The following is a 23487-nucleotide window of genomic DNA, read 5'->3' on the forward strand; positions in this document are numbered from 1 at the left end:
CCTCTGACTGGCCCCGCCCCTATCTACTCTCTGCCTCCCGAGTCCCAGCTAATCGGGAAGAAATGGGAATTTTGCAGTAACTTTCCCCCGGGGAAGGAATGGAGATTTTGCAGTATCCTTTCCCTGCCACGTTCACCAAGCCACGCCCACCAAGCCACGCCCACAGAACCGGTAATAAAAAAATTTGAAACCCACCACTGCGTAAAACCTTTCCCACGGGGCTATTTTATCCATTCAAAAGCACCTTCCAAAAATGCTTGGTCTTATATTTAATAGATTTTAAACTCAAAGGCAAAAAGGCTTCGTACGTAATATAGATCAGGGGTCTCGAACCTTGGCAACTTTAAGACTTGTGGACTTCAACCGCCAGAATTCCTCAGCCAGCGAAGCTTTCCCAGGAGGTCAGTTGGATTACCAATTAAAAAACATTAGTTTAACAAAGTAAGCCTAACTTATCCTAATCGTAACTTTGCCTGGAGGACCTTCTGGGTTGCCAGAAGAAAGTAGGCCTAAAGTTATTTAAACTGTGGCTGTGAGGTTGATCTCTAATTGTTGATGTTGTTTTAGGAGACGTTGAAGGTCAAGACTTGTCTGCAAAGGCAGTAGAGGTAGCCCTTGACTTACTACCACAATTGAGCCCAAACTCTGTGCTCCATTTTATGACCTTTCTTGCCACTGTTGTTAGGTGCATCTCTTCAGTTCTTAAATTAGCAACGTGGCAGTTAAGTGAATGTGGCTTTTCCATTGACTTTGCTTGCCAGAAGCAGAGGTGGGTTTCAGCAGGTTCTGACCAGTTTTAGAGAACCGGTAGCGGAAATTTTGAGTAGTTCGGAGAACCGGTAGTAAAAATTCTGACTGGCCCCGCCCCTATCTACTCTCTGCCTCCCGAGTCCCAGCTAATCGGGAAGAAATGGGAATTTTGCAGTAACTTTCCCCCGGGGAAGGAATGGAGATTTTGCAGTATCCTTTCCCTGCCACGTTCACCAAGCCACGCCCACCAAGCCACGCCCACAGAACCGGTAATAAAAAAATTTGAAACCCACCACTGCGTAAAACCTTTCCCACGGGGCTATTTTATCCATTCAAAAGCACCTTCCAAAAATGCTTGGTCTTATATTTAATAGATTTTAAACTCAAAGGCAAAAAGGCTTCGTACGTAATATAGATCAGGGGTCTCGAACCTTGGCAACTTTAAGACTTGTGGACTTCAACCGCCAGAATTCCTCAGCCAGCGAAGCTTTCCCAGGAGGTCAGTTGGATTACCAATTAAAAAACATTAGTTTAACAAAGTAAGCCTAACTTATCCTAATCGTAACTTTGCCTGGAGGACCTTCTGGGTTGCCAGAAGAAAGTAGGCCTAAAGTTATTTAAACTGTGGCTGTGAGGTTGATCTCTAATTGTTGATGTTGTTTTAGGAGACGTTGAAGGTCAAGACTTGTCTGCAAAGGCAGTAGAGGTAGCCCTTGACTTACTACCACAATTGAGCCCAAACTCTGTGCTCCATTTTATGACCTTTCTTGCCACTGTTGTTAGGTGCATCTCTTCAGTTCTTAAATTAGCAACGTGGCAGTTAAGTGAATGTGGCTTTTCCATTGACTTTGCTTGCCAGAAGCAGAGGTGGGTTTCAGCAGGTTCTGACCAGTTTTAGAGAACCGGTAGCGGAAATTTTGAGTAGTTCGGAGAACCGGTAGTAAAAATTCTGACTGGCCCCGCCCCCATCTATTCTCTGCTTCCCAAGTCCCAGCTGATCGGGAGGAAATGGGGATTTTGCAGTAACCTTCCCCTGGAGTGGGGAGGGAATGGAGATTTTACAGTATCCTTCCCCTGCCACGCCCACCAAGCCACGCCCACGGATCTGGTAGTAAAAATTTTTGAATCCCACCAATGGTCAGAAGGTCACAAAAGGTGATCACATGACCCTGGGACACTGCAACCGTCATAAACATGAGTCAATTGCCAAGCGTGTGAATTTGGATTACGTGGCCATGGTCATACATCACTTTTTCCAGTGGCATTGTAACTCTGAATGGTCGCTAAGCGAACCATTGTAATAAGTCGAGGGCTACCTGTACAGAGGTTAGTTCTGAATGAAATGCTGCTGAGTTTATAATCCATTTCTTGAACATCTCTGCATTGAAATACAGCCACGACTCTGACGTCAACCTTGGTTCCTTTCCAGAAAATTGCCGACTTGCCATCTGCACCTCTTCCTGCCTGCTATCATGGGTTTTGTAGCAGCTACAACGTCCATAGTATATTACCACAATATTGAGACATCAAATTTTCCAAAATTACTCCTGGGTAAGTACTTTTTTTTTAAAATAACTACATTCGAAATTGGTCAATCCTGAAGGGATAATACCACGTTAGAATGCCTTGGTAAGGCCACACTTGGAATACTGCATCCAGTTTTGGTCACCACATTGTAAAAAAGATGTTGAGACTCTAGAAAGAGTGCAGAGAACAGCAACCAAGAGGATTAGGGGGCTGAAGACTAAAATATATAAAGAATGGATGCTGGAATTGGGTATGTCTAGTTTAATGAAAAGGACTAGGGGTGACATGATAGCAGTCTTCCAATATCTCAGGGGCTGCCACAAAGAAGAGGGAGTCAAGCTGTTCTCCAAAGCACCTGAGGGCAGGACAAGAAGCAATGGGTGGAAACTAATCAAGGAGAGAAGCAACTTAGAACTAAGGAGAAATTTCCTGATAGTTAGAACAATTTATCAGTGGAATAATTTGCCTCCAGAAGTTGTGGGTGCTCCAACACAGGAGGTTTTAAAGAAGAGATTGGACAACCATTTGTCTGAAATAGGATACGGTTTCTTGCCTGAGCAGGAGGGGTGGACTAGAAGACCTCCAAGGTCCCTTCCAACTCTGTTATTCTGTTAAATACTTGCTTTCTCGACATATTTAAATGAGGGATTGAAAAGGATTATTGGCCCCTTTTCATGCTTAACTGGATCAGTGTAGAGGTTAGTCTGCAGGTGGTGCTCGACTTAAGACAATTGGGATCAGAATTTTTTTTATTTTATTTGAATTTATATCCCGCCCTTCTCCGAAGACTCAGGGCGGCTTACATTGTGTAAGGCAATAGTCTCATCCATTTGTATATTATATACAAAGTCAACTTGTATTGCCCCCCCAACAATCTGGGTCCTCATTTTACCTACCTTATAAAGGATGGAAGGCTGAGTCAACCTTGGGCCTGGTGGGACTCGAGCCTGCAGTAATTGTAATTGTAGGCAGCTGTGTGTTAATAACAGGCTGCATTAGCCTGTTGAGCCACTTCCCAGCCTTTGACCGAAGCAAGATGTCATGTGATTGCCCACACGTGATGTTGTGTCTTGTCCGCTCTCACCGCAGCCGGGGTCTGCTTATCTGCTCCCGAACACGGAGGAATGTATGCCTCCCGGCCCCAGTTCTGGCTCCATGCCCAGACAAGCTGCAGAGGAGGGGGCACCTCCTGATCCCAGCCCTGGCTCCATGCCCAAGCAGGCTGCAGAGGAGGGAGCATCCCCCGGCCCCAGCCCTGGCTCCATGCCCAGGCAAACGGAGCAGCTAGACCCCTCCCCCTCCTCCACAGCATGTGAGCCTGAGGAAAGTTTACTTCCAACAACAGCTGATTGGAGTGACCCTCGCATCAGAAGATTGGATAGGTGGAGGCAACAGAAGGAAGGGAGGGGCAGGCCTTAATGAGTGCTGAGTCATGGAGCCACACCCCATGGCATATATAAAGGATCTGCTTTCTGGCAGTCTCTGAGTCAGGCAAAGTCGAACTTATCTTGCTGAAGTCACTTACTGGTCTCCTGCCTGCTCTGAGGACTTTGCTAGGACTTTGGGCAGAGCTGCAGAGGCAAGCCTGATTCGGATTTCCCTGACCCGGCCGTCAGCGGAGGAGTGGGACACGACACGTGAATCCTTCACTCAACAACCACAATCCCAGCAGTCCCCATTGTGTTCGTTAAGTAATCGCATGGGTTGTTCAGCAGATGGAATCCCGGATAAGGAGTGTGGGGTGCCTCAGGTAGGTGGGGGAGACTCTGGAAGGTTTTGCTCAGGAGCTGAAAATCCTTCCTGCTGAAATACAAGAAGGATTTTCAGCCCCGGAGCAGAGATTCCATGCTCCTTGCACCAGGGGTGAAATCTAAAAATTTTCCCTACCGGTTCTGTGGGTGTGGCTTAATTGGTGGGCGTGGCTTGGTGGTCAGGTGACTGACTGGGCATGGCCAATAATAATAAATAATAAAAATAATAACATATACAAAACTTGGGAGCGCACTGGTCTACCTTCTTTAAAAATAGAGGCACCGTCTACTAATTGCCTTTTTTTGGGAGCGCACCGGTCTACCTTCTTTAAAAATAGAGGCACCGGTTTACTAGCCGCCTACAGCACTGATCAGCTGTAGTGTGGCCCTTTGAAGCGCCGCGCGGCAATCATTTAAGGCTGTTTGCAGCTATATCACCACCGAGAGCTTCAGGGATAGAGAAGAGGAACAGCGAGGCATGGGGTGTGGTGGGGGCAGGGATTTTTGCTACCGGTTCTCTGAACTACCAGCCCCCATCGCTACCGGTCTGAACTGGGAGCATTTCACCCCTGCCTTGCACCAAGCTTCCAAGAGCCTCCTTTACCCCCAACTCTGTCTGAGGCACCCTGCCCACCTTACTATGTTAACTCTCTATTTTTGCTTGGATTTTGACTCCTTCTGAGAACTACATCCTGCCAGAATATTCATGCCTGGGAAAACATGATAACAAGGTCAGCCAATGACTAGGCATAGCAACTAAGTCAGCCAATTGGGAGCTGAGACAGATTTGAGCCAGGGTGGGTCTTAGTCTGCAGCTTCTGAGTCTGTGTAGAGAAAGAGAAACTAAAATCAGTGTGAGTGTGAATTTGTCTGCTGATCTGAGCTGAAATGAAACTGTGAATCTGCTGATAGTATTGTAAACTTACTTCATGTATTATTGTGTACATAAAGAAGTTAATGAATCCTGCTGCATCAGTTTATCTGTGTGCGCTTCTGGAGTTGTTTTTTGCAACAAACTCTGACACATCCCACCCACCAAAGGAGTTCAGCTCCCCTTGAGAGGCAGCCTTTTGGCCAACCCTTAAAAATGAAAGAGTGTGTTATTTCTGCGCCCCCCGAGCCGGGGGCCCTGCCAGAAAGTGACTTGGAAAGTGAGGGGGAAGGGCCGTCAGGACTTACCTCGGGAGCACCGGCTTCCCTGGCTCAGCTCCAGGAGCCAGAGGCAGGCCAGGTGGTAGAGCTAACGAGGCCTCTGTCCCCTGACTCTTTCCCCCCCCAGGCCACACCTCCAGACCTAGCTGATGGCAATCAGGCCTGGCTGGACCCTAGGTTTCATAGGCAGGAGAGGCGGGAACAACAGAAGCAGGGGTGGGGCAGGCCTAGGAAGTGATGAGTCATGGAGCCACACCCCACAAGATATAAAGGCAGCAAGAGCTGCTATGCCTCTTCGTAGCAGGCAAATTAACTGCTTAACTAAGAGCTGAAGTACTGTTTGTTCCTGGGTGACTCATTGGCCTTGAGGGAGATAATAGAGACACTTGGCAGACGCTCGCTAGTTTGCTGCCAGAGCTGATAGTGCCGGCTAATTAAGCCATCGCTCGGACGGAGGCGAGGGGGGACAGAACAGAGTGCCTACCCTCTTAACAGATGGTTGCATCTTGCAATCTTCCTTACTGGCTTCCCCAATGACTTTCTGGGGAAGCCAGCAGAGAATTTTGCAAACCATGGTCAGATGATGACGGGTCGCTTGGCAACTGGTGCAAAGAACCCAAATCACAATCATGTAGGGGTAGTGTTGCAACATTTTGCAATGGCTGGAAATGCTTTATGGCTGTAAAGCACCGTTAAACAGCAGCCTAATCAAGGAACTACCAAGAACACTCCCATCAACACTAGCAGGGCAAGCCACTTGTACATAAACAGGGAGCAAACGTCACTCCCTTCTAGCCCTGATGATATTACCTAGTTGGGTAATGAAACGTCTGCAAGAAAACAGCCAACTTCAGGAAGCACTAAGGACCGCTCAGTCTAATTTTTCCCCGTTCAACCTTCTTCGGATTATGGCATATTTAGTTGCTTGATTGGAGAATAAATGCTATATGCATGGAATTGAGGGCTACCTATTTTCTTTTGGTCCCGCAGCTCTTTTTTTGTACTGGATCATGGCCTTTGTCACCAAAACTATCAAGCTGGTCAGATATTGCCAAGACGAGATCTATTTTGGTCAGCTGCGTTTCTGCATCACTGGGACGATGGTGGTGCTTTATGGGTTGCTAATGGCTGTGGAGATCAACGTGATACGCGTTCGGGTAAGAACATCTCAAGCTGTGTTGTTGTTCCTCAGTATCATGTACTGTTCCTCAACCAGAGGTGGGCTGCTGCCGGTTCGCACTGTTAAAGCGAACCGGTAGTTAAGATTCTTTTTTTTTTAAGTTTTTTTTTTTATTTCTTATACATGTTGTAAATGTACATTCTCTTGTCCATAAATGATCATACATTTATTTTTTTCTGAAGAAAGCACAAAAATAAGATACTTTAATTACATTTGGGGTTGCTCTTCTACCCTGTCCTTTCATAACAAACCTTCTTCTCTTCTTTCCCCTCCTTCCTTCCTCACCTCTCCTACTTTCTTAATCCTCCACTCCTTCCTCCTTCCTCCTTCCTCCTTCCTCCTTCCTCTCCCCCCTTCCCCCCTCTTTTCCCCCTTTCTCAACCTTATCCCCTATCCTTTCTTCCTCTCCTTCCCCTTTCTTCCTCTCTCTCCCGGTAGTTAAGATTCTGTGCAATTCAGCAAACTGGCAAATCCCACCACTGGCTGGTCCTGCCCCCGCTTATTTTACAGCCTGTTATTAGAACACAAAGCCTGCAATTACTGCAGGTTCAAGCCCGCCCCAAGGTTGACTCAGCCTTCCATCCTTTATAAGGTAGGTAAAATGAGGACCCAGATTGTTGGGGGGGCAATAAGTTGACTTTGTAAAAATATACAAATAGAATGAGACTATTGCCTTATACACTGTAAGCCGCCCTGAGTCTTCGGAGAAGGGCGGGGTATAAATGTAAACAAACAAACAAACAAACAAACTCAATGGAAGACAGGTTGGTAGCCATTGTCTTTTCTGCAGTTCTAATGATCCTCTGAAGTCCGTGTCTGTCTTGTTGGGTTGCAGAGCCAAACCAGAGAGTTATGGAGGTGCAGATGACAGACTCAACTGGATCAGCAGTTCTTTGGGCAGTTTGAGCTTCCTTGGTTGATGCAGAAAGAACATTCTTTGCTGTGCTTTTTTGATGATGTTTTTTGATGTTAGGTGAGATACGGTAGAACCTAGAAATTTGAAGGTCTCTACTGTTGATATTGATACCTGTGTTGTAAGGTGAGACTAGAACTCACACAGTCTCCTGATTTCTAACCTGGTGCCTTCATGACTTGATCAAACAGGCTCTGGACCACATGCTGTTCTCTTTCAAGTAGCAAAATATCTTTTCATGGCAAGCTAATTATGAACACAGCCTGTTCTCTATGTCTTATCCCCCAGAAATATGTATTTTTCTCAAGCCCTCAAAAAGTAAAGCCGCCTGAAGACCTCCAGGATCTGGGTGTGAGATTTCTTCAGCCCTTTGTCAACTTGCTGTCCAAGGCAACTTATTGGTGGATGAATACCCTGATCATATCGGCTCACAAAAAACCCATCGACCTGAAAGCCATAGGCAAGCTGCCCATTGCAATGAGGGCACTTACTAACTATGTCTGCTTGAAAGATGCCTACGAAGAGCAAAAGGTAATTCCTTGAGTAATTATTTAATAATTATTAAATTATTAAAACTATTTTTTTAAAAAAAAATTAATGCAAAGAGAATAATTAGTTGCGCATTGGACAGGGTATCACAAACACACCCTTACCAGTTCCTTAGTATTTATTTTGTTTGGATCTCCTGCCACAAACTTATTCTTCCACTTACATGCTTACATGATCTTTTATACCAGAAATACGACATTCATCCTGGGCCTCAAACTGCTATGTTTTTTAAAATTATTCTATTGATTCAAGTGCCAAAATACCTTTGGCTCTTGAGTGGATGTGGGTGCAAGACAGTGAATAATTTATATTTGTTTAATTTTTATCATACTACTATTTTTATAAATAACTCAAGGGGGCAAAACCATACCTAATACTCTCTCCTCCTCCTATACCAGGAGTGTCAAACTCAAGGCCCGCGGGCCGAATCTGGCCCGCGAGGTGCTTAGATCTGGCCCGCAAGGCTGCCCTGGAAACAGTGAAGGACTGGCCCGGGGTGCTTCTGCACACGTGACCCTTCCGAGCTCCATTTTTGGCCTCCACCAGCCATCCACCAGCAAAAACAGAGCTCAGGAGGGCGCGTGTGGGGCCCCCCTTCTGCCATTTTTGCTGGCAGAGAGCTGCAGGAATGATGTCGAACTGGCCAAACCCACCCCTGCCACACCCGCCTGGCCCCCCAAGGTCAAACACAACCCTGATGCGGCCATCAATGAAATCGAGTTTGATACCCCTGTCCTATACAATAATCTTGTTGATATGGATTGGGCTAAGAGGGAGTGATCGGCCCAAAGTCACCCAGCCAGCTTTCATGCCTAAGGTGGGACTAGAACGTAAAGTCTCTTGGACTAGAACTCACAGTCTCCTGGTGACTGGCCTGAAGTCACCCAGCCGGTTTTCATGCCTAAGAATAGAATAGAATAGAATAGAATAGAATAGAATAGAATAGAATAGAATAGAATAGAATAGAATAGAATAGAATTTTTTATTGGCCAAAGTGTGATTGGACACACAAGGAATTTGTCTTGGTGCATATGCTCTCAGTGTACATAAAAGAAAAGATACATTCGTCAAGAATCATAAGGTACTTATGTACATTACTACACTTAATGATAGTCATAGGGTACAAATAAGCAATCAGGAAACCATCAATATCAGTATAAATCTTAAGGATACCAGCAACAAACAGTCACAAGTGGAAGGAGATGGGTGATGGAAACAATGAGAAGATTAATAGTAGTGCAGTAGTGCAGACTTAGTAACTAGTTTGACAGTGTTGAGGGAATTATTTGTTTAGCAGAGTGATGGCATTTGGGAAGAAACTGTTCTTGTGTCTAGTTGTTCTGGTGTGCAGTGCTCTATAGCGTCGTTTTGAGGGTAGGAGTTGAAACAGTTTATGTCCAGCATGCGAGGGGCCTGTAAATATTTTCACAGCCCTCTTTTTGACTCGTGCAATATACACTCAATGGAAGACAGGTTGGTAGCCATTGTCTTTTCTGCAGTTCTAATGATCCTCTGAAGTCCGTGTCTGTCTTGTTGGGTTGCAGAGCCAAACCAGAGAGTTATGGAGGTGCAGATGACAGACTCAATAATGCCTCTGTAGAACTGGATCAGCAGTTCTTTGGGCAGTTTGAGCTTCCTTGGTTGATGCAGAAAGAACATTCTTTGCTGTGCTTTTTTGATGACGTTTTTTGATGTTAGGTGAGATATGGTAGAACCTAGAAATTTGAAGGTCTCTACTGTTGATATTGATACCTGTGTTGTAAGGTGAGACTAGAACTCACACAGTCTCCTGATTTCTAACCTGGTGCCTTCATGATTTGATCAAACAGGCTCTGGACCACATACTGTTCTCTTTCAAGTAGCAAAATATCTTTTCATGGCAAGCTAATTATGAACACAGCCTGTTCTCTATGTCTTATCCCCCAGAAATATGTATTTTTCTCAAGCCCTCAAAAAGTAAAGCCGCCTGAAGACCTCCAGGATCTGGGTGTGAGATTTCTTCAGCCCTTTGTCAACTTGCTGTCCAAGGCAACTTATTGGTGGATGAATACCCTGATCATATCGGCTCACAAAAAACCCATCGACCTGAAAGCCATAGGCAAGCTGCCCATTGCAATGAGGGCACTTACTAACTATGTCTGCTTGAAAGATGCCTACGAGGAGCAAAAGGTAATTCCTTGAATAATTATTTAATAATTATTAAATTATTAAAACTATTTTTTTTAAAAAAAATTAAATTAAATTTAAAAAATTAAAACTATAAAAATTATTATAAATAAACTTGCAAGATTCGTTTTTCTCACCATGTACATGTATTCATCCAAACTAGAGTGTGTTGTTTCTGTGTCATATAATATATGTGGATATATGCATAATTTTGTATTTATTTATTTATTTTGTCATGTCTGTGTGGTGTATATTGGAGGTGGTGACCCTTTGAGAGCTGTCTGCCACGAAATTTCCTTTTAATGTATGCCGATTAGTGTACATTCAATGTGACAATAGTTATTCTAAGTCTAAGTCATATTTTATTTTTATTTTATTTTATTTTATCATAACAATATACACAAGCATAACACAAAAAGATTATATAATATATAAACATATATATATGGGGAGAAACAAGGAAGTATAAGCATATATATATATATATATATATATATATATATATATATATATATATATATATATATATATATATATATATATATATATATATATATATATATATATATATATATATATATATATGGAAAGAAATAATAGGATAGGAACGGTAGGCACGTTTGCGCTCTTATGCATGCCCCTTAAAGTCCTCTTAGGAATGGGGTGAGGTCAACAGTGGATAGATTTTGGTTAAAGCTTTTGGGGTTATGGGAAGAGACCATAGAGTCAGGTAATGCATTCCAAGCACAGATAATTCTGTTACAGAAATCATATTTTCTGCAATTTTGTATTTGTACACTGTTTATATAACGTAATTATAATTAATAAATTATTGTATTTAATAGTTATTATTTTCATTTTAAGTCAAAAATGCTGGCTTTCTGATGTAATTCTTCCAGAATCTGTTTTGGATTTTCAAACCAACCGCAAAAAAGGAAGCAATCTTCAGTAGCACCCATTCCATTGGTGAAATTCAATTTTTTTTTTACTACCAGTTCTGTGGCTGTGGCTTGGTGGGCATGGTGTGGTTTGGTGGGTGTGGCAGGGGAAGGATACTGCAAAATCTCCATTCCCGCCTCACTCTGGGGCCAGCCAAAGGTGGTATTTGCCGGTTCTCCAAACTACTAAAAATTTCCGCTACAGGTTTTCCGAACTGCTCAAAATTTCCACTACCGGTTCTCCAGAACCTGCTGGATTTCACCCCTGACCATTTCTATATACCAAATAGAAAAACAATCCTGAATTTAAAAGGAAGAATGAGGGCTTTTCAAGAAAATTACAAACCAAAATTCTAAACCCAGCTTTCCGCTTTTTATGCTTGTCAACGCTAGCAGAAATTAATCTCTAAATCCCATTGGTGTTCATGTGACAAACCTGTATATGTGTGTGTGTGTGTGTGTGTGTGTGTATATATATATACATATATATATATATATGTATATATATATATATATATTTGTTTTCTGAGGTTTTTGCGGGTGTTTGTATGTAGGTCTTTGGTTATTCGGGTTTTCTCCCGCGTAAAATTGGAAGTGTCTTGGCGACGTTTCGACGAAGTCTCATTCGTCATCTTCAGGCTTCAGCTTCGTGCTTCTGGGAGCAGTGTGTGATTGAAGTCTCATCCGTCATCTTCAGGCTTCAGCTTCGTACTTCTGGGAGCAATGTGTGACTGCAGCTGTTTCTTCCTTTTTAACTGCTAGTGGGGGTTTGAACTGATTGGGTGGGAGCTTGGCTGTGCTCTGATTGGATGGGTTTTTTTTGTGCTCTGATTGGATGGGGGTGTGTCCTCTTTGGGTGGGGGCTTGGTTATGCTCAGATTAGTCTGAGCTGCAGGGGGATTTGAGCTGGTGAGCTGCATAGCTGTTGTTTGCCTTCGTGTTCGTGGTGGTGCTACATCTTCATAGTGGGTGTCAGTCTGCTGCATGTATGGATTGGAGGGGTTTGAAATGGCTAATGTTGCAGCTGCGGTCTGGCTTCTGGTCCTTGGTCGTGCTTCATGATCAGTGTGGGTTTGGGTCTGCTTTCTGGGTGGATGTGTGGTGGTGACATCTGAGCACAACCAAGCCCCCACCCAAAGAGGACACACCCCCAGCCAATCAGAGCACCAAAAAAACCCCATCCAATCAGAGCACAGCCAAGCTCCCACCCAATCAGTTCAAACCCCCACTAGCAGTTAAAAAGGAAGAAACAGCTGCAGTCACACATTGCTCCCAGAAGTATGAAGCTGAAGCCTGAAGATGACGAATGAGACTTCGTCGAAACGTCGCCAAGACACTTCCAATTTTACGCGGAGAAAACCAACAACAAGACATATATATATATATATATATATATATATATATATATATATATATATATATATATATATATATATATGATATACAATATTCCAGCTGAGCTATTCAAAATCTTAAAAGACGACGCAGTAAAAGTGCTACACCCAATTTGCCAGCAAATTTGGAAAACTCAACAATGGCCACAGGATTGGAAAAGGTCAATTTACATTCCAATTCCAAAGAAAGGCAATGCCAAAAAATGTTCAAACTGTCACACCATTGCACTCATTTCACATGCTAGTAAGGTTATGCTGAAAATCCTACAAGCTAGGCTCCAGCAGTATGTGGACTGAGAACTACCAGAAGTACAGGCAGGATTTCGTAGAGGCAGAGGAACTAGAGATCAAATTGCCACCATATGCTGGATCATGGAGGGAAGCTAGGGAGTTCCAGAAAAACATCTACTTCTGCTTCATTGACTATGCTAAAGCTTTTGATTGTGTGGATCACAACAAAGTACCGTATATGTGGCACCTTGCTCAATAGTAGTACCTGTGAGAGGGATCTTGGAGTCCTAGTGGATAACCATTTAGATATGAGCCAGTAGTGTGCAGCAGCTGCTAAAAAAGCCAACACAGTTCTGGGCTGCATAAACAGAGGGATAGAATCAAGATCACGTGAAGTGTTAGTGCCACTTTATAATGCCTTGGTAAGGCCACACTTGGAATATTGCATCCAGTTTTGGTCGCCATGATGTAAAAAAGATGTTGAGACTCTAGAAAGAGTGCAGAGAAGAGCAACAAAGATGATTAGGGGACTGGAGGCTAAAACATATGAAGAACGGTTGCAGGAACTGGGTATGTCTAGTTTAATAAAAAGAAGGACTAGGGGAGACATGATAGCAGTGTTCCAATATCTCAGGGGTTGCCACAAAGAAGAGGGAGTCGGGCTGTTCTCCAAAGCACCTGAGGGTAGAACAAGAAGCAATGGGTGGAAACTGATCAAAGAAAGAAGCAACTTAGAACTAAGGAGAAATTTCCTGACAGTTAGAACAATTAATAAGTGGAACGACTTGCCTGCAGAAGTTGTGAATGCTCCAACACTGGAAATTTTTAAGAAAATGTTGGATAGCCATTTGTCTGAGATGGTGTAGGGTTTCCTGCCTGGGCAGGGGGTTGGACTAGAAGGCCTCCAAGGTCCCTTCCAACTCTGTTGTTATATTATATTATATTAAATTGTGGCAAGTTCTTAAAGAGATGGGAGTACCAGACCATCTTATTTGTCTCTTGAGAAACCTGTATGCAGGTCAAGAAGCCACAGTGAGAACTAGACACGGAACCACTGATTGGTTCAAAATTGGGAAAGGAGTCCGGCAAGGCTGTAACCTATCACCCTGCCTATTTAACTTATATGCAGAACACATAATGAGAAAGTCGGGGCTAGATGAATCAAAAATTGGAATTAAGATTGCCAGAAGAAATATCAACAACCTCAGATATGCAGATGATACCACTCTAATGGCAGAAAGCAAAGAGGAACTAAAGAGTCTCTTGATGCGGGTGAAGGAGGAGAGTACAAAAGTTGGCTTGAAACTCAACATTAAGAAAAATAAAATCATGGCATCCGGCCCTTTCAATTCCTGGCAGATAGATGGTGAAGAAATGGAGGTAGTGACAGATTTTATTTTCCTTGGCTCCAAAATCACTGCAGATGGGGACTGCAGCCAAGAAATTAAAAGACGCTTGCTCCTGGGGAGGAAAGCTATTGCAAATCCAGACAGCGTACTAAAAAACAGAGACATCACCCTGCCAACAAAAGTGCGTATAGTCAAAGCTATGGTTTTCCCAGTTGCAATGTATGGCTGTGAAGGTTGGACCATAAGAAAGGCTGAGCACCAAAGAATCGAGGCCTTTGAACTGATTGGGTGGGAGCTTGGCTGTGCTCTGATTGGATGGGTTTTTTTGGTGCTCTGATTGGCTGGGGTGTGTCCTCTTTGGGTGGGGCTTGGTTGTGCTCAGATTAGTCTGAGCTGCAGGATTTGAGCTGGTGAGCTGCATAGCTGTTGTTTGGCTTGTTCGTGGTCGTGCTACATCTTCATAGTGGGTGTCAGTCTGCTGCATGTATGGATTGGAGGGTTTGAAATGGTTAATGTTGCAGCTGCGGTCTGGCTTCTGGTCCTTGGTCGTGCTTCATGATCAGTGTGGGTTTGGGTCTGCTTTCTGGGTGGATGTGTGGTGGTGACATCTGAGCACAACCAAGCCCCCCACCCAAAGAGGACACACCCCAGCCAATCAGAGCACCAAAACCCCATCCAATCAGAGCACAGCCAAGCTCCCACCCAATCAGTTCAAACCCCACTAGCAGTTAAAAGGAAGAATGGGGGCTTTTCAAGAAAATTACAAACCAAAATTCTAAACCCAGCTTTCTGCTTTTTATGCTTGTCAATGCTAGCAGAAATTAATCTCTAAATCCCATTGGTGTTCATGTGACAAACCTGTATATGTGTGTGCTTATATATACATACATATATATATATTATTATATATTATATATTATATATATATATATTTGTTTTCTGAGGTTTTCGCGGGTGTTTATATGTAGGTCTCTCGCTTAAAATTGGAAGTGTCTTGGCGACGTTTGATGAAGTCTCATTCGTCATCTTCAGGCTTCAGCTTCGTGCTTCTGGGAGCAATTATTCCCAGAAGCACAAAGCTGAAGCCTGAAGATGACGAATGAGACTTCGTCGAAACATCGCCAAGACACTTCCAATTTTACCCGGGAGAAAACCCAATAACAAAGACATATATATATACATACATATATATATACATACATATATATATATATATATATATATATATATATATATATATATATATATATATATATATATATATATATATATATATATAATATACAATATTCCAGTTGAGCTATTCAAAATCTTAAAAGATGACGCAGTAAAAGTGCTACACCCAATTTGCCAGCAAATTTGGAAAACTCAACAGTGGCCACAGGATTGGAAAAGGTCAATTTACATTCCAATTCCAAAGAAAGGCAATGCCAAAAAATGTTCAAACTATCACACCATTGCACTCATTTCACATGCTAGTAAGGTTATGCTTAAAATCCTACAAGCTAGGCTCCAGCAGTATGAGGACTGAGAACTACCAGAAGTACAGGCAGGATTTCGTAGAGGCAGAGGAACTAGAGGTCAAATTGCCACCATATGCTGGATCATGGAGGGAAGCTAGGGAGTTCCAGAAAATCATCTACTTCTGCTTCATTGACTATGCTAAAGCTTTTGATTGTGTGGATCACAACAAAGTACCGTATATGTGGCACCTTGCTCAATAGTAGTACCTGTGAGAGGGATCTTGGAGTCCTAGTGGATAACCATTTAGATATGAGCCAGTAGTGTGCAGCAGCTGCTAAAAAAGCCAACACAGTTCTGGGCTGCATAAACAGAGGGATAGAATCAAGATCACGTGAAGTGTTAGTGCCACTTTATAATGCCTTGGTAAGGCCACACTTGGAATATTGCATCCAGTTTTGGTCGCCACGATGTAAAAAAGATGTTGAGACTCTAGAAAGAGTGCAGAGAAGAGCAACAAAGATGATTAGGGGACTGGAGGCTAAAACATATGAAGAACGGTTGCAGGAACTGGGTATGTCTAGTTTAATAAAAAGAAGGACTAGGGGAGACATGATAGCAGTGTTCCAATATCTCAGGGGTTGCCACAAAGAAGAGGGAGTTGGGCTGTTCTCCAAAGCACCTGAGGGTAGAACAAGAAGCAATGGGTGGAAACTGATCAAAGAAAGAAGCAACTTAGAACTAAGGAGAAATTTCCTGACAGTTAGAACAATTAATAAGTGGAACGACTTGCCTGCAGAAGTTGTGAATGCTCCAACACTGGAAATTTTAAGAAAATGTTGGATAACCATTTAGATATGAGCCAGCAGTGCAGCAGCTGCTAAAAAGCCAACACAGTTCTGGGCTGCATAAACAGAGGATAGAATCAAGATCACGTGAAGTGTTAGTACCACTTTATAATGCCTTGGTAAGGCCACACTTGGAATATTGCATTCAGTTTTGGTCGCCACGATGTAAAAAGATGTTGAGACTCTAGAAAGAGTGCAGAGAAGAGCAACAAAGATGATTAGGGGACTGGAGGCTAAAACATATGAAGAACGGTTGCAGGAACTGGGTATGTCTAGTTTAATAAAAAGAAGGACTCACTGGAGAAGAGGCTAATGTTGGGAAAGATGGAGGGCAAAAGAAGAAGGGGACGACAGAGAACGAGGTGGCTGGATGGAGTCACTGAAGCAGTTGGCATGAGCTTAAATGGACTCCAGAGGATGGTAGAGGACAGGAAGGCCTGGAGGAACGTTGTCCATGGGGTCGCGATGGGTCGGTTACGACTTTGCAACTAACAATATATAAATATTCAACTTAATAAAATACAGGTGGTACTCAAGTTACGACCTCAATTGATCCCAAAGTTTCTGTTGCTAAACGAGACATTTATTAGGTGGACTTTGCCCCATTTTATATATATATACAATATTCCAGTTGAGCTATTCAAAATCTTAAAGATGACGAGTAAAGTGTTACACCCAATTTGCCAGCAAATTTGGAAAACTCAACAGTGGCCACAGGATTGGAAAAGGTCAATTTACATTCCAATTCCAAAGAAAGGCAATGCCAAAAAATGTTCAAACTATCACACCATTGCACTCATTTCACATGCTAGTAAGGTTATGCTTAAAATCCTACAAGCTAGGCTCCAGCAGTATGAGGACTGAGAACTACCAGAAGTACAGGCAGGATTTCGTAGAGGCAGAGGAACTAGAGGTCAAATTGCCACCATATGCTGGATCATGGAGGGAAGCTAGGGAGTTCCAGAAAATCATCTACTTCTGCTTCATTGACTATGCTAAAGCTTTTGATTGTGTGGATCACAACAAAGTACCGTATATGTGGCACCTTGCTCAATAGTAGTACCTGTGAGAGGGATCTTGGAGTCCTAGTGGATAACCATTTAGATATGAGCCAGCAGTGTGCAGCAGCTGCTAAAAAAGCCAACACAGTTCTGGGCTGCATAAAAACAGAGGGATAGAATCAAGATCACATGAAGTGTTAGTACCACTTTATAATGCCTTGGTAAGGCCACACTTGGAATATTGCATCCAGTTTTGGTCGCCACGATGTAAAAAAGATGTTGAGACTCTAGAAAGAGTGCAGAGAAGAGCAACAAAGATGATTAGGGGACTGGAGGCTAAAACATATGAAGAACGGTTGCAGGAACTGGGTATGTCTAGTTTAATAAAAAGAAGGACTAGGGGAGACATGATAGCAGTGTTCCAATATCTCAGGGGTTGCCACAAAGAAGAGGGAGTTGGGCTGTTCTCCAAAGCACCTGAGGGTAGAACAAGAAGCAATGGGTGGAAACTGATCAAAGAAAGAAGCAACTTAGAACTAAGGAGAAATTTCCTGACAGTTAGAACAATTAATAAGTGGAACGACTTGCCTGCAGAAGTTGTGAATGCTCCAACACTGGAAATTTTAAAGAAAATGTTGGATAGCCATTTGTCTGAGATGGTGTAGGGTTTCCTGCCTAGGCAGGGGGCTGGACTAGAAGGCCTCCAAGGTCCCTTCCAACTCTGTTGTTATATTATATTATATTAAATTGTGGCAAATTCTTAAAGAGATGGGAGTACCAGACCATCTTATTTGTCTCTTGAGAAACCTGTATGCGGGTCAAGAAGCCACAGTGAGAACTGGACACGGAACCACTGATTGGTTCAAAATTGGGAAAGGAGTCCGGCAAGGCTGTATACTATCACCCTGCCAACAAAAGTGCGTATAGTCAAAGCTATGGTTTTCCCAGTTGCAATGTATGGCTGTGAAGGTTGGACCATAAGAAAGGCTGAGCACCAAAGAATCGAGGCCTTTGAACTCTGGTGCTGGAGAAGACTCCTGTGAGTCCCTTGGACTGCAAGGCGAACAAACAAGTCAGTTCTAAAGGAGATCAACCCTGACTGCTCTTTAGAAGGCCAGATCCTGAAGATGAAACTGAAATACTTTGGCCACCTAATGAGAAAGAAGGACTCCCTGGAGAAGAGCCTAATGCTGGGAAAAATTGAGGGCAAAAGAAGAAGGGGACGACAGAGAACGAGGTGGCTGGATGGAGTCACTGAAGCAGTTGGCATGAGCTTAAATGGACTCCAGAGGATGGTAGAGGACAGGAAGCCTGGAGGAATGTTGTCCATGGGGTCGCGATGGGTCGGTTACGACTTTGCAACTAACAATATATAAATATTCAACTTAATAAAATACAGGTAGTACTCAAGTTACGACCTCAATTGATCCCAAAGTTTCTGTCGCTAAGCGAGACATTTATTATATATATATATATATATATATATATATATATATTTATTTACATTTATATCCTGCCCTTCTCTGAAGACTCAGGGCGGCTTACAGTGTGTAAAGCAATAGTCTCATTCTATTTGTATATTTATAAAGTCAACTTATTGCCCCCCCCCAACAATCTGGGTCCTCATTTTACCTACCTTATAAAGGATGGAAGGCTGAGTCAACCTTGGACCTGGTGGGACTTGAACCTGCAGTAATTGCAGGCTGCTGTGTTCTAATAACAGGCTTCTTACCAGCCTGAGCTACCTCCAATTTTCATCACGTGACTGTGGGAATGCCACAATGGTCCTAAACGAGAAAGTCACTTTTTTCAGTGCCGTTGTAACTTTGAACAGTCACTAAACTGTTGTAAATTGAGGACTACTTGCCATAGGAGAAAGCGAGTTGCAGGATGAAAATGAGAAAAATGACATGGGCAGCTCCAGTGGGGGGAAAAAGCGGGAGAGGGGGGAATGGAAGAAAAAAGGACAAAGAGATGAGAAAATTAATAGGGTAGGAAAAGAGGGTGGAATTTCAAAATGTTAAACTTAAGCAGAGAACAGCTCTTCCCAAGCTCTTTCTAATTTTAGGCTAATTTCCATATTTTTCAGCAGGATGTTTGCAACCTTCTGCATCTTCAACTCATTTACATTTTTAAAATAATCTGCTTCTAGATTTCCACAGTTCAAAGTACCGTATTTTTCGGACTATAAGACGCACTTTTTTGTCTCCCAAAAGGGGGTGAAAATGTCTGTGCTTCTTATAGACCGAATATTGCTGAAGCCCCACCCATCCATCGGGTGTTTTTTGACCTCTACACGCCCTGTTTTGGGGCTTTTTTTTTTTTTTTGGCCTGTTTTCAAAGCTTTTTTCAGCCAGTTTTCTAGGCTTTTTGGCCTGTTTTTGAGGCCAAGACGGGCTGAAAAAAGCCTCAGAAATGAGACAAAAAAGCCTTGAAAATGGGCTGAAAAGCCTTAAAAATGGGCTGGAAAAAGCCTCAAAACAGGCCAAAAACACGTCAAAAACAGGCCGAAAAAAGCCTCAAAATTGGGCCAAAAAAGCCTAGAAAACATGCTGAGAAAAGCCTAAAAATGGGCTGAAAAAAAGCCCCCAAAACAGGCTGAAAAAAGCCTTGAAAACAGGCAAAAAAAAAAAAAAAAGGCTGGAAAAAGGCAGAAAAAAGGCCCCCCAAAAGTGCTGAAAATGGGGCAGGTGGAGGGCCCCCCCATTTTTTAATTTTCCTCTTCTAAATTTAGGTGCATCTTATAGTCCGGTGCGTCTTATAGTCCAAAAAAATCCGGTACATAAATATGACATGTTATGGGGAGTAAATTACACAGCCAAACATCCATGATTTAGTAGACTATGACTTGGCAAGGATGACCGATGAGTCAGATTTTCTACAACGCAAACATCCAAGTATGTTGTGAGCCATGTCTAAGTTCCTTGGAAAATCGCCATGTGGATGCATTGTAACTCTGAAACATTATTTTGGCTGAGATATTAATGGAAGTTGTCACCCAATATATCCATCGGGAACTTGGGAAACCTTGCTCTGAAATGCTTTGATGTTTTCTGTTTACCTGGGTAAAAAAAGAACAGAAGGAAATAACGTTATCATTGACAATGGATATTTTTAGTCTTCGGTAATATGAATAATAATAGGGACGCGGTGGCTCAGGGGCTAGGATGTTGAGCTTGTTGATCGAAAGGTCGGCAGCTCGGCGGTTCGAATCCCTAGTGCTGCTGTGTAATGGGGTGAGCTCCCCTTACTTGTCCCAGTTTCTGCCAACCTAGCAGTTTTGAAAGCACGTAAAAATGCAAGTAGAAAAAATAGGGAACACCTTTGGTGGGAAGGTAACAGGTTCCGTGCGCCTTTGGCGTTGAGTCATGCCGGCCACATGACCACGGAGACGTTTTCGGACAACACTGGCTCTTCGGCTTTGAAACGGAGATGAGCACCGCCCCCTAGAGTCGGCAACGATTAGCACGTATGTGCGAGGGGAACCTTTACCTTAATATGAATAATAATGGATCTTTCACTCTTTCTGCATTACTCTGAGGTTGGGCTGGTTGCCTCATGCCTACTGTGGGTATTTAATTTATTTAATTTTGATTCCAGTGCTTTTGCTCCAATATACAGGTAGTCCTTGTCTCACGACCATTCATTTAGTTTTTTATATATATTTTCTTTTAATGGCCCTGTAATCCCTTGTGGGGTGCAGTCTGGGCAACTGAATGGAGCTGAGTGTTTACTGGCCGGATGCCCTTCCTGTCGCCAATGCAGAGTGTTTTTCAGCAGATATATTCTCATTGTGCCCAGAGAGAGAAATATCTGCCTCGGCCTAGGATTGAACTCACAGCGTCCTGATTGTGAGGCGAGAGCTTCACCTCTAGGTACACCGCACCACTCATTCGTTTAGTTAGATTGCCATTGAAAAAGAAGTGACTTATGACCAGTGGTGAAATCTGAACCGGTTTACTACTGGTTCGCTGGCTGCGCATGTGCACTGCACACCACACACCAAATGCAAGGTGCGTGCGTGCAGTTCACGCCAAAAGGAGGCATGGGGTAAGTAGGACAGCGCACCGGGGTGTGTGATCAGCTGTGGCGCGCGATCTTTTTTTTTTTTTACTTTTAAAAGCATTTTTTTTACAACCTATTCGGCTTTTAAAATGCTTTTAAAAGTAAAAAAAAGGCTCTGACGATCGCACAGCTCAGCTGTGATCATCAGAGCCTTTTTTTAATCTTTTAAAAGCATTTTTTTTAAAGAACTGGCAAGTCAGTAAGCGGGCAAGTGGGTGACCAGGCATTGGGTGGGCATGGGGGAGCGGGGCAGGGATTTTTGTTACTGGTTCTCCAAACCACCCACCACCATCACTACCGGATCAGCTGATCCGGTCCAAACCGGGAGCATTTCATCCCTGCTTATGACTATTTTTCACACTTACAAAGGCTAAAAGAATAGAGGCAAATACCCACAGAAGACAATATTGTAGCACAGGGTTGAACTATGGTATCCTTGGCCCTCTCTAAGCTTGGCTATTTTCTTGCACATATTTTATTATACCCAACTAGTAAAATCATCAGAGCTACACACCGATCAGCGTTACACTGATGGTGTTACCTACTTGGGTAATCAAATGTCTGCAAAAAACCAACCAAGCTCAGAGAGAACCAAGGACTCCACAATATTGCAAATAACCAAACTCTATTACATGTACGGCTCTAAAGCTGATAACCAGCACCTTGAATTCAGAGGTGGGTTTCAGCAGGTTCTGACCAGTTCTGGAGAACTGGTAGCGGAAATTCCAAGTAGTTCGGAGAACCAGTAAATACCACCTGTTACTGGCCCCGCCCTCTGCCTCCCAAGTCCCACTGATTGGGAGGAAATGGAGATTTTGCAGTAACCAATCCCTGGAGTGGGGAGTGAATGGAGATTTTATAGTATCTTTCCTTGCCACGCCCACCAAGCCACACCCACAGAACCGGTAGTAAAAATTTTGAAACCCACCACTGCTTGAATTACACCTGAAAAGCAATTGGGACCCAATGCTGATCAAGTAGCCCTAGTGTGACTCAGATAATGACAGGGCACCCAAAACTACATTCTGGACCAGTTGAAAGTTTCTGGATTGTCTTCAAGGGCAGCCCCATGTAGAGTGCATAGATGCCTAACGTGCTTATAATTAGTTATTTTTCTAGCTAGCTTTTAATTTTTTTCTAACTTTCAAATTACTTTTAAAAAAAGCTTTGCATTTACTTAATTGGTTTTAATTGTTAGGGGGCATGATGGCTCAGTGGTTAGAAACATTAAACTTGTCCGCTGGAAGGTCAGCAGCCCAGGTTTGAGAACCAAGCACCTCGTGGCGGGGTGAGCTCCCATTTCTTGCTCCAGCTCCTGTCCATCTAGCAGTTCGAAAGCATGCAAATGCGAGTAGATAAATAGGTACCACTTCGATGGGAAGGTAACAGTATTCCTCCCACTTCGGCCTACACGGAAAACCTTTTATCTTTACCTAATTTTATTTATTTTACTTTATTTATTTATTATTTCAATTTCTATACCGCCCTTCTCCCGAAGGACTCAGGGCGGTTTACAGCCAACTAAGAATAACAAATATAAAAATTAAAAACAAATTTAAAAGATTGATTTAAATAGGCTGAAAATTCTAAAAGCTGTTAAAAACCCCCATTAAAAACTATTAGGCCAGTCCTGCACGATGAAATAAAAGAGTCTTCAACTCACGCCGGAAGGCCCAGAGGTCAGGGAGTTGGCGTATCCCTGGGGGTAGCTCCTTCCAGAGGGCTGGAGCCCCCGCAGAGAAGGCCCTCCCCCTGGGGGTCACCAGTCGACATTGTCTGGCCGACCCTCTCTGTGGGAGCGCACTGGTCGATGGGAGGCCACCGGTAGCAGCAGGCGGTCCCGTAAGTAACCCGGTCCTAAGCCATTTTAATTATTACGGGACCGCCTGCTGTTACCTTATGCCTCCCACCGACCCGTACGCTCACACAGAGAGGGTCTTCTCAGGGTGCCGTCCACCAAACAATGTCGGCTGGCGGCCCCCAGGGGCAGGGCCTTCTCTGTTGGAGCTCCTACGCTCTGGAACGAAACTTCCCCCTGGCCTACGCCAAGTGCCTGATCTTCGGACCTTTTGCCGTGAGCTAAAAACACACTTATTTATTCAAGCGAGACTGACTTAATAGTTTTATTAAATTCTAATTGGGGTTTTATTGTTTTAGGGTTTTAAATTTTTAAATTTTTAATGTCGGCCTTTTTGTAATATGCTTTGTTTTA

At 43.3% G+C, this 23487-nt stretch overlaps 1 protein-coding gene across 1 annotated transcript in view; it reads left to right on the plus strand.

Moving 5' to 3' along the window:
• Nucleotides 1–23487, plus strand: part of ABCC9 (ATP binding cassette subfamily C member 9) — a 145730-nt gene that overhangs the window by 7707 nt on the left and 114536 nt on the right. Inside the window, exons 4-6 of the mRNA XM_058190933.1 lie at nucleotides 2180–2301; nucleotides 6171–6337; nucleotides 7562–7804. Coding sequence (XP_058046916.1) covers nucleotides 2180–2301; nucleotides 6171–6337; nucleotides 7562–7804 — 532 coding nt within the window. The remainder of the gene's footprint in view (nucleotides 1–2179; nucleotides 2302–6170; nucleotides 6338–7561; nucleotides 7805–23487) is intronic.

The sequence above is a fragment of the Ahaetulla prasina genome, chromosome 7 (genome assembly GCF_028640845.1).
Source record: "Ahaetulla prasina isolate Xishuangbanna chromosome 7, ASM2864084v1, whole genome shotgun sequence".
NCBI classification, from domain to species: domain Eukaryota; kingdom Metazoa; phylum Chordata; class Lepidosauria; order Squamata; family Colubridae; genus Ahaetulla; species Ahaetulla prasina.